Genomic DNA, 11,719 nt, shown 5'->3' on the forward strand with positions numbered 1-11,719 from the left:
TGAGTAGGAGATATCATGCTCCTTAGTCAGAGACTGGAGACTGATGGGGGGGAATATCCTTTAGGAAGAGACTTGTCATTGGGCAAGTGGATCACAAGCGAAACACGAGCCAATAAGTGCCATGTTGGTGTCAAGGCCCTGTGTATTGGTTTTATGTGGCAAGGTTTTGGTAGCGGGGGGGGTTACAGGGGTGGCTCCTGTAAGAAGCTGCTGGAAGCTTCCCCTGTGTTCGAGAGAGAGCGAGCCCATACCAGCCGGCTCTAAGACGGACCCGCCGCCGGCCAAGGCCGAGCCAATCAGTGATAGTGGTAACGCCTCTGTGATAACATTTTTAAGAAGGAAAAAAGTTGGGACGGGGAGAAAACAGCCACCGGCGAGAGGAGTGAGAACATGTAAGAGAAACAAGCCTGCGGACACCAAGGTCAGTGCAGAAGGAGGGGGAGGAGATGCTCCAGGCGCCGGAGCGAAGATTCCCCTGCAGCCCGTGGTGAAGACCCTGGTGAGGCAGGCTGTCCCCCTGCAGTCCAGGGAGGTCCATGGTGGGGCAGATATCCACCTGCAGCCCGTGGAGGACCCCACGCCGGAGCAGGTGGGTTCCCAAAGGAGGCTGTGACCCCGTGGGAACCCTGCGCTGGAGCAGGTTCCTGGCAGGACCTGCGGATCTGTGGAGAGAGGAGCCCACGGAGCAGGTTTTCTGGCAGGACTTGTGACCCCGTGGGGGACCCACGCTGGAGCAGTCTGTGCCTGAAGGACTGCACACCGTGGAAAGGACCCATGCTGGAGCAGTTCGTGAAGAACTGCAGCCCGTGGGAATGGCCCACGTTGGAGAAAGTTCGTGGAGGACTGTCTCCCGTGGGTGGGACCCCACGTTGGAGCAGGGGAAGAGTCTGACGAGCCCTCGCCCTGAGGAGGTGAAGCGGCAGAAAATAACATGTGATGACCGTAAACCCCATCCCTGTCCCCCTTGTGCCGCTGGGGGGGCTTGGTGGAGAAATCCGGGAGTGAAGTTGTGCCCGGGAAGAAGGGAGGGGTGGAGGGAAGGTGTTCTGAGATTTCGTTTTATTTCTCATTTACCTTACTCTGGCTGATTTGTAATAAAAAGTGAGCTAATTTTCCCTAAGCTGAGTCTGTTTTGCCCGTGATGGTAATTAGTGAATGATCTCTCCTGTCCTTATCTCGACCCGCAAGTTTTTTGTTATATTTTTCTCTCCCCTGTCCAGCTGAGGATGCGGGAGTGATAGAACGGCTTTGGTGGGCACCTGGCGTCCAGCCAGGGTCAACCCATCACACCCTGATATGTTGGGATGTATAAAATGTTATAGAATCTAAAAGACATGGCAGTTTCGAAGAAGAAAGAAATAAGCTTTTTTTTTTTGTTGGCCACAGAAGAGAATAATGAGCTTAATTGTAACATGCAGCTCTTCAGGAATAGGTTAGACAATCGCCAGTCGGGAACGATTCAAGTCGAGGTGCTGCTCCACTGGGGCTGAGCAAGAGGCCACAGATGCACTAAGCTCCTTTCCGAGATCCCCTCCAGCCCAATTTCCTATAATACACGGGGGAAATAGCGCACAAGGTACAAAAGTATGTGATGTTTCCGCAACCCTTTGGTTTGGCTACGTGATGCCATTCCAAGGCACCATAAGCTAAGAAGGGCTTGGACCCAGGCTCTCCAAAGGATCTGAAAGGAAAGGAGACCAGTTACCTCCATGTCTTTGTGGCCTGACCTATGGAAGACCTACCAGGCAGCAGCGCACAGCGTGCGAATGCAAACGCAACCTACGTTGTCTAAGGAAGAGCCTGTACGTGAGTGAGAGGTAGCTGGGCTTTCCCCAGAATTGCCCTGAAAATGTGCAGACTAAAACTTATCTCGGTGGGAAAGAATCAGGTAACAAAGTTGATCGTGTCAGCGTGATCGAGACCAGCATCTGACTTTTTAGATGAATCCTGCAAAACGGGTGAGAGCGTAAACTTCAGCTCCCACCGGGAAATGGGGAGTGCGCAACCTCTCTTGAGGGGCATCGTGCTCTTTTTGAGATTAAGGATCGCAGGTAATAAAAATGATGATTCAGGGAACCCAACTTGGGCAACCAAAGTGTTTGGTCTCGTACGTTCCCTGTTGCCGCCTCTCAAGTTATGTCCCTAATAATTTACCTGGTCTCATCCCTGCTGCATGGGAGTGAGAACAGGAGCCCCAGTTCTGGCCCTGACCCTTGCTTTGGGTTGGATGACCCAATTCAGAGAGTCTGTCCACCCATCCAACCCCCGGGGCTGGATCCTGCACCAGACGTGCGACCACAGCGTCAGGTCATGCACCCAGGCGTTTCCCTGGTGCCTTATTTAACACACCGCAACTTAGTATTATATTTAAGCCCGTAGTCCCCCCACTCTCGGCAGGGCTATTGATGCTAGAAATTAAACGCCCTATTTATCTGCCTGCTGTGGGATGGGTGAGCACCCAAGGTGTGGGACTAGGGGTGAAATCTCCATGCCAGCACCATCAGCATCAACTAATCCCTGCCTTCCACTCAATCCGCAGCTCTGGCCAAAGTGTGAAGCCGAGCCAGGGGTGGCAGCCAAAAATGAGGTTTGCCCATGACTCGTGGAGACAGCCTGGAGGTGTTGCCGGTTTTCTCCGAGGGCCACCAGTGGTGAGGTTTCTGCTGCTGGTATCTGTGGTGTGCTTGGCCAGCCACGTTTCCCCTCAAAGTTCGGTCTTTCCAGTTCATGTCTCTCGGCTGTGGTCTGCAAATGGGTCATGAGTCTTGCCGGCGCGATAACGTGCTGTCAGCAAACCCCGCCGGGAGTAAGCATGAGTGTGTACAGTCAACTCTTTAAATCGGAAGGTAGGTGATTTTATGGTGTCACACGTCATGAAGGGAAAAACCTGGGGTGCCCAGCGAGGCAGGAATAAGCTGCTGGAGATACGGGCCCTGCCCTGGGCTTCAGCTGAGCTGCCGAGCTCAGCTCTGAAATATTTAATTGCCCCTGGCATCTGGGGTTGCGATTTCAGCCCCGTTATCTCCTTTTCTGCTGCAGGCTATGGACGGTCCTCTGATGTGCTTCAGCTGAGCTGGCTGGGACACCTGCCCCCAAAATAGAGCCTATTCTCATAGCAGAAATCGTGGTGGTTTGCTGGGATGCAGACACCAACACTGGGTCCAGTGGACCCCATCCATGGGGCAGAGGATGCTGAAGAAACTTTACTTCCAGAAAAGTCGTGTTAATTTATTAGGATTCCAGCCATCTCTAGTCCCTCCCTCATGGCACAGTATCTGCTTCTAGACCAGAAAATTATCGTGTCATCGAAACGTGACTCCCAGCTATGAATATTTGCAGAGATGCACGTGAGAAACAGCGCTTGCTTTGCCCAGTAGCGAAGTCAGTGAAATGCAGGTCATGGTTCAGCGTCTGGTGTTTGTTCCTCTAGGTTCAAAGGCATTTGAGTAGTTTTGGTTTCTGTCTGCTCTGCAGTTTTAATTCCATGTTTCCTTGGAGGTGGTACAGGTGCCTCCTGTGAGGTGTGAAAGCTGAAAAGTTCAGAGGAGCTTAGAAGAACGTGGCATCCGAGCCCAATCTGAAATCAGGCACGTCTTATGCCTGAAGCCCCTGCAGTGTTATGAAAACCTTAACCTAAGCGTGTAATGAATCCTGCAGTGCAAACAGTGGTTCTCTTTAGAGTAACTCAGGTGTAGAAGAGTTCCTGGTGGAATTAAAACTTCTCTTTGATTTCCAAGTCCCCATCCCTGCTCCAAGCCCTTGCAACATGGGAATGAAAGCTTTTTGAGATAATGAGTATTTTTTTCCTCCCTTATAATGATTCATATTAGGTGACCTCTTTTAGATCAAATTTTCAGAGAACTTCAGCTCGGGACAAGTTCAGTTGTAGGAAATTTCAGGTCAAAGAGGGAATCCTTGCTGAAGTTATAAGCTGCTGAAGACAGCAGATGTGAGTGGAAAGTGGTGGTCAGGGCTAATAACCCAGTATTTTTCATGATGACATCATTGCCTCATCGCCTGTAACAATTTCCGCTTAACCCTGTACCTTCAAAATCCAACCCATTTTCATGGCAATGCCCTTTTCCTTTCACTACGAGTACTCAGGGGAAAAAACAGGAGGTCAGTTTTGGGGCTATAAAAGTAGATTTCTGGTAATTCTACCCTCTCTTGGTCTTCCACACTCCATGTCTCCGTAGATGCATTTGTGAATGTATAGATGTGAACAGTCAGAATAGGAACATGTGTGTCGTGGTTAACCCCAACCAGCAACTCAGCACCGCGCAGCCGCTCACTCACTTCCCCCCCACCCAGTGGGATAGGGGAGAGAATTGGGGAAAAAAACCCCCAACCTCATGGGTTGAGATAAGAGCAGTTGAATAGAACAGAAAAGAAGAAACTAATAATGGTAATGATAACACTAATAAAATGACAATAGTAATAATGAAAGGATTGGAATACACAAATTATGCACAATGCAATTGCTCACCACCTGCTGATTGACGTCTAGTTAGTTCCTGAGCAGTGACCCCCCCACTCCAAATCCCTGCAATTTTTATACTAGATGTGATGTCACATGGTCTGGAATCCCCCTTTGGCCAGTTTGGGTCAGCTGTCCTGGCTGTGTCCCCTCCCAACATCTTGTGCCCCTCCAGCCTTCTCGCTGGCTGGGCAGGAGAAGCTGAAAAATCCTTGACTTTAGACTAAACATGACTGAACAACAACTGAAAACATCAGTGTGTTATCAACATTCTTCTCATACTGAACTCAAAACCACAGCACTTACCAGCTACTAGGAAGACAATTAACTCTATCCCAGCTGAAACCAGGACACTGGGTGAGAAAATTGATATTACCTCATTATTCAAGAGAGGTGATAGAGCAGGGACCGGATTAGTCCCTTGTTTGAAAATGCCATGAATCTGTAAGAGGCTGCTGATTTTCTGGAGGACTGAAAATGCCATGAATCTGTTGGTTTTTTCTGGAGGACTGAGATAAATTTGTGTGAAGAGTCCTGCGCTTCAGTCCTCCTCTTCCAGCTTGGCTATATGGCTTCGAGAGAGGCTTCTCTTGGGGATTTTCTCCACAGAGGAGCTGATCAAACTGGTTACACGGTCTTTTTCTGCAATAAAAATAGCTTTTAGTCCCAAAGTAAAAGGTGCTTCTGGGGAAAGAGTACATGCACTGATCTTTCTCCTCCAGTTTGTGGCTGATCCTTCCTGGATCCTTGCTCCTGCTTCCCCTTTTATTTTCATGCCTCTGTCCTCTAATTATAAAATGGGGATTGTTAGCTTGTGTGATTAAAAGCCATTATTTTCCATGAACACAAAGTAGCAGAGGAGCATTACCAGGTGGAGGAACCCAAATAAACATAGTGCCAACAGAGCCCCTGACCCAGCTCCTTCAGAGCTGTTCAAGGAGGATGGTCAATCCAAAGAGGTTGGTCAACCCAAGGAGGTTGGTCAACCAAAATCCGTATGCGAGACCCACCAGACAAGTCAATGGGGAAGACTTTCCCCACAACACTTTGCTGGCTACAGGGATGTGGGACTCATTATGGTGCACTGGGAAGAGCATTTTGGGATTGTGCAAGACTTATTATGGGATTGGGGGAGGGGCAAAGTTGGGGAAAGGAAAGGATCAAGGTGGATCAGTGAGGAACAAATGGAAAATGATGAGAGGAGGGATGACAGGGGCTGATCACACGTAAGTGGGATGGTGGTCAGTATGCTTGTCTGGCTGAGTTCTGTGCCTGATCACCCCAGTGTGCCCTGTCTTCTTATTAAATCCTTTTCTTAGCTTTTTTCTACATGCAAGTGCTGCGAGATCTACGGGCCAGAAACTGAGGGTCTGGTGTGCGTGTATATTGTGTGAGTACGTATGTCAGTGTGGAAATGTTAAAGACATTGAGCTGGACTAGCTGCAGGTGTTGGAGCAGCCGTAAGTCTGGGCAGGACTCTGGAGAGACCAGAGGGTCTGCAAATTGGCTGCTGGGGATACTGGGAGGTCTAGACCAGCTACTGGAGAGATTGTGGGATCTGGGGGTTGGCTACTGGTAAGGTCGTAAGTCTGGAGCAGCTGCCAGGGAGATCCACTGGTTTTTGTGTCTGTGCACAAAGCAATGGGGAGACTGGGGGATCCAGGGGCAGCTACTGGAGAGATGGTCTAAGGCCAATAACTGGAGAGATCCATTTTGTATGTGTATACATATATGTCTGTACCTATTTTTCACTAACAGGCTTTCATCGTGATCAGCCAGAGAGGGGAACAAGATGAAGCCATTGGTGCTGTTTTGTTTGCCTGAGTGATGCTTTTTGCCTGTCTTGATCCATGTGGCTGGATATCTGCATATGTGTATATGTTATACACGTGTGGCATATGTGTGTGTATGTGCCTATTGGGAATCTGTGCTCAGCCTCACTACCGGAGGGACATGGGGGCATAGGGCTGTAGCAGCCCCTCCTCTACTGGGCTTGAATTTGGGGCTACTGGATTTGGCAGCTCTGGACAAGGACATCATTACCTTCTCATCGCTCTAAGGGCTTAAGTGTATATTTTACTGAACGGGTGTGATGATACACTGACACAGCAAAGGAAATAACACATTGGGAAAATCCTAAGGAGCAATTAATCCCACCTAGACTTTGGCTGCTAAATTTTGCCAAGCCCTTACATTGTGCATGCTGAAGCTTTATAAACATTTGTGATTTCATCAAGTTTGGTGGGATTTTCACAGGATCATCAAAAGACACCCCCAGTTGCTTGCCAGGATACTAACTCCATGTGAGTTGGCTCACACCTCACCCCACATCATAACACCTTGCTGTGCCATCACCATCTACAGACACTGCGCTGGTGGTGGTGATGCAGCCCTTTCAGGCACTTTAAAATGAGAAGAAAATTGTTTAAAAAAACTTTATATTTTCTTCAGCCCCCTGGCACTCAAAGGAGACCTAGGCAAAATGCAGTACAGTATGGCCATGGAGATGGTCTACGACATATGGCCGTGGAGATGATCTACAAGATATGTCCAAGGAGTGCATCCAGGAGAAAAGCTACTCCAAGGTCCATCCAGTAGACAAGGCCAGAGAAGGGGAAGAAAATCCCAGCACTTCTACAGCAGAGCTCAGGCAGGGACGGGGGCCCAAAGCTGAACTGAAATGGTGTTCCTGGTGATGGGCTGTGGAGGGAAACCCATGGTGATGCTGGTCAAGGCCAGTAAGGCCAATTAGTGCCCTCAGGGCCCTTACAGGGCATGCATGAGTTTTTCAAAGAGCTCTCCAGAACATGTCAACACAGGATCTCAGCAATGAGTGGGGAAGGCATCCCAGCTCCTGGTGCCCTAAGGTCTCCAGGAGGACTTCTCCTGGGCATCTACTTTTCCCCTGCCCGCTCGCCGCAGGACACAGAGATCCCCGAGATGAGGTTGGGGGCGGATTGTGATATTGAAGCAAAGGGAGGTTAAACCCTGAAGTTCCATGTCCTGGCCTCATTTTGAAACCCTTGTTGGGTGCCTGACTTTGCAGCTTGCTGATCTCTGCCGTTCGGTTTGTGTGAGGCAGCGTGGAAGTGCATCCACAAGTGTGTTCATGGTGAGAGAACATTAATATTAGAAAGAGGGGGTGGGAAGGGGAAAAAAAAAAAGCTGCCTGAACATTTTTTTTTTTACTTTTCTTCCCTTATCTCTTTATCTGCCTGAATAAAGTGTATTGGCTGATTTGGGATTCTCATGACATAGTATCTGCCCTCCCCTTTCTGTAGGTAGACGGAAGGAAGTGGGCTAGAAAATGAAATATCAGCTCCTAACCTCGGGTCAGGTAAGCCAACTATATGCTGCAATGGAAAGGATGGTAGTGGTTGAACTTCACTATAAAAAGGAGACCGTAACTGGCTTTGAGAGACGCGCAGACTGGAAGAGGTCTCAGAGAAGGAGACGTCTTGTGCTCTGTCACTGTGTGCATCCGCCTGAAGCAGCAGAGAGGTTGCCATGGTTTTTGCCAGCTACACTGCAGTGGTAAGTCCTTATATTTGGTGTAAGTGTTAAGATAGGTTTGCTGCAAGAGAAAAAGCAGACTGCGGATCCCACAATGCTGTTACCTACAAGCAACCCTTTTGGTAACTTAGTGGGAGCTGAACGGGATGCTAAGTCTGTCTGATACAGCTTTCTGTTCTGAGCTTTTGCAAGCAGGGTTGGTGCTTGAGAGACAAGGAGGCAATGGACTTTCCACTATTTATCTGCAAGGGCAGCACTGCTGATGTGGGCTTGGGAGAGACGGTCCTTTTCTTAGACAACATGCTATCAAAATTGCTGAAATTTCACTGTGAAGAGAATGTCTGTGCATTTAAATTTCAACCTGGGTAGTATGTGCAGCACTGCCAACACCTGTGATTTTCTTAAAAGCTTTGCATTTATCTGCCTTCTTTTCCTAAAACCCTACCTCCTGGAAAAGGCCCTAGAATCTCAGATTTCTTTGAGAAAAGGGTTATTTCCAGCAGATGGCTGCTAGGTGGCCAACCTTTCCTGTCCTGAGAAAGCATGTGGCTACTAGGTTTCTAAGCTTAGGCATGGGGTCAACCGAGTCCTTACCCCACCTTGTAGATCATAAGACATTGCTGTTTGACTATGGAGAAGGACCTGTCATAGCTTATTGCAGAGATGCTCTTCTTGCTGCAGAACCAACTATGAATCAGAATTTGAATCAGAGTTTAGAATCCTTTGTGATGAGTATTATTAGCATCATTGTGCTATTTGCTCATGCTGGCCTGTCTCACCCAAATATAAGTATGAAGATGGTCCATTGATGGTCCAGTCTAGTCAAGACCTGGCTCTTCGTGCTCTCTCTTTCTTGACTGAAAGGAGCTAATGATACCTTTCTCTCTCCCAGTTCAGATCACTGCTCTTGGTGCTGGTTCTAGCACTCGCCGTGAGGAGCTCACCCCATGGGAGGGTAGTTCATCCTCGATCCAGCAAGGACGGTGGGTCTGTGAGGCATAGTGAAGATTGCCTGAGCCAAAAGGGTCTCAAATTACCTACAACGGTGAAAGTTGACATTCGTATCAGCAATTCAGATCATGCCTTTCGGATGGTCCATGATGTCAGGAACAGGTCTCTTGCTCCTTGGGATTACAGGTAACGGCTTAGTTGTTATCTATATTGCAGTGGCTGTGCTACATAGATTTTTTTTTTTTGTGGTGAATGATGGCTGGTTCTCAGGGTATGCCTGGAGTCCTGTGAATATTACAAATGCTTCTTGACACACACTTGCCTTTTGATGTTGGGTGACATTTCTCCAAGAGAAACTGCTTGTGGTGCAAGGGGACATCACTGGCATGATTTCTAATCATCTTATCAATGTTTGTCAAAGAACTGTTACTCTAGGAAAAGAAAAATGTCAGTACATTGTAATTTTACACTTTTATAGCTGAAAGAAATTTTTGAATGCCAAAATAAAAGCAAAACCAATCAAAAATAATCTGTCCACTTGAGATTAGTTCTGCATTTCACCTGGCTCCACTCCGTACATCAACTCCTAAAGAATGATATGGCAGTATTACCCTCCCCAGATTGATTCCATTTCTAGGAAATCATTCTAAAAATGTTGAGGATAGGGAAATTCTTTGGCCATGTCTCAGAGTGAGGAGACACAGGTAAATAGTATGGTGCTTTCATGGACCTAAACGAGAAGATCCTGTCAAACTGTCTTGTGCAAGTGCATAAACCCCTTTTGTGTCCCTATCCCCAGGCTCGACGAGGACCCCAACCGCTTCCCCCAAGTGATCGCTGACGCCAAGTGTCGCCTCTCCGGCTGCGTGAACGCACTGGGGCAGCTGGACCACAGCCTCAACTCCGTCCCCATCCAACAGGAGATCCTGGTCCTCCGGAGGGAGCAGGGGGGCTGCCTGCCCACCTACCGCCTGGAGAAGAAAGTCATCACTGTGGGCTGCACGTGTGCCGTTCCAGTCATCTACCACCAGTCCTAGGAGGGATTAGTAAGAGAGGCGACATCGGGAAGAAGAAATGTCTCCTATGAACGTCTCTTAGGGGAGATGCCCACCATGCATCCCAGGAATTCAACATGCCATTTCCCTTGCAAATCTGAGCAAATTGTCTCCTGAAAGTACTGATTCTTGCAGTTGTTCATTTCTGAATGGAAGTCACTGGTAGCTGGTGATGGAGGGGAGAGAGGGGGATGGAGGAAAAGTTTTGTTTCTGACTCCAATCAGGGAGGGGCTAAAGCAGTGTGGGTTTGTTTTTTTTCCCTCCTGCACAAAAAATTCTCCTTCCCTTCCTCATCCCCTAGCCCCTTCTCCTTCTCTGGCCATCCCTGCTCTCTAGGGTATTACTAGTGTAAATCTGACAGAAGTGCCACTAAGGCTGATTCTCATTGCACTCTGGGTTTGTGTCGCTGCTGCTCTGTGGGGAGCAGCGGCTGACATTTCAGAGCATTTTGGGAGACAATTAGTCCACTTGCATTGAGTGTTAAAGAACTGATGAGTATTTATATTTCTATTTATATCTTCTATTTATGACTATATTTATGGCTTTGTGTGTGCTCAGAGTATCAAAAACATGGTAAATGTTTCTCTGTATTTATTCCATAACATCTTCTGAATAAAAATTGTATTTTATTTGAAAGAATGTTGTTTTATGGTAGCTCAAAATGAAAGCAGACGCAGGGAATGGGTTTGTGCTGCAGTAGCACAGAGAGATTTCAGCAAAGATCAGGCTTTTTCCGGTGCCGTGATATGAGTAAGAGGGAGCGTGAGATAACTTGCAGCCTAAGTAGATGAAAAGATGCAAAAAAGGTCTGATAATAGTGAAGTGAGGTTATACAGGCAGCGCTGGGGGAGCTGGGGGAGTTGGCAATGGAGCCAGGTTCTCCAGACCTTGGGGTTGGTCTGTTGGGATGGTGGGAAAAGAGGTGGGAGACATCGCATTGCAGGGCTGCAGCCGAGATTTGGGATGGGGGTCTGACCCGGTTGACGCGAGCTGGGAAAGGCCTGTCCTATCCTCTTCCAGACATGTCATCCTTATAAACAACCTTCTCCTCCACCAGCTGGATGGTTGGCTGAGCAGGAATGCAGGGAAATGGGCAAAGATGACTTCATCTCACCATTCTATAGCCAGCCAAATATTAGGTGCTGGGCTTGAAGTGCTGGATGAGGATCCCTCCATGTCGAGGGAACAAGGAATAAATACCTCCAGGGCAGAGCTGTCTGTTGAGCTGAGGTGTCCTAGCTTAGGAAAGGAGGAACTGCCCTTTCTCTCCCTTAGTTACACAAGGAGCACAGCCTAGCAAGACTTATTTATTATTTTATCAGATTGCTGCAGTGTTGCTTTTTTTTGACACTACTCATCTTTCATCGAGGGCTGAGCCAGATTCTTGGACCTCTGACTTTGCTTTCTGCTGGTGGAGGTTTTAAGCCTGTATGTCCTTGTTCACCTGCATTTAAACCTGCGTGCAAGCATTCTTGTATTTCATTTTGGCTGCACAAAAGCCACTTTAAATTAGATCCACCTGGTGCAGGTAGACTCTGGGTTTCCTCCCCCGAGTAGGTCATTGGGTCTAAATGACTCCTTTGGTGCTTGTTTGTCGAGTTGGGTGTATTCCCTGCCCCATGGGTCACTGGGAACCAGTTCAACAAGCCATGGGCAACCATGTGGGGAAACCGTCTCATTCGGTTACAAGCATTTGTACTCATTTGTGGCAGCAGCTGTTTC

The 11,719-nt window shown here is 48.2% G+C and overlaps 1 protein-coding gene across 1 annotated transcript; it reads left to right on the top strand.

The window, feature by feature from the left end:
* The first annotated feature begins 7,670 nt into the window (after positions 1-7,670).
* On the top strand, positions 7,671-10,037 carry LOC104319872 (interleukin-17F). Its single transcript, XM_009921809.2, has 3 exons — positions 7,671-8,011; positions 8,883-9,127; positions 9,741-10,037. Exons 1-3 carry the CDS (start codon positions 7,985-7,987, stop codon positions 9,976-9,978), a joined length of 510 nt encoding a protein of 169 aa, XP_009920111.1. The 5' UTR covers positions 7,671-7,984; the 3' UTR covers positions 9,979-10,037.
* The last annotated feature ends 1,682 nt before the right edge of the window (positions 10,038-11,719 follow it).

Source organism: Haliaeetus albicilla, chromosome 18, assembly GCF_947461875.1.
Source record: "Haliaeetus albicilla chromosome 18, bHalAlb1.1, whole genome shotgun sequence".
NCBI lineage: Eukaryota > Metazoa > Chordata > Aves > Accipitriformes > Accipitridae > Haliaeetus > Haliaeetus albicilla.

What these genes read in the sequence shown, in the direction of transcription:
- LOC104319872 (XM_009921809.2), top strand. Translation starts at nt 7,985, where the DNA reads ATGGTTTTTGCCAGCTACACTGCAGTG. An exon ending in TTGCCAGCTACACTGCAGTG is followed by an intron (nt 8,012 to 8,882) that starts GTAAGTCCTTAT and finishes TCTCTCTCCCAG; the next exon opens with TTCAGATCACTGCTCTTGGT. An exon ending in CTTGCTCCTTGGGATTACAG is followed by an intron (nt 9,128 to 9,740) that starts GTAACGGCTTAG and finishes CCCTATCCCCAG; the next exon opens with GCTCGACGAGGACCCCAACC.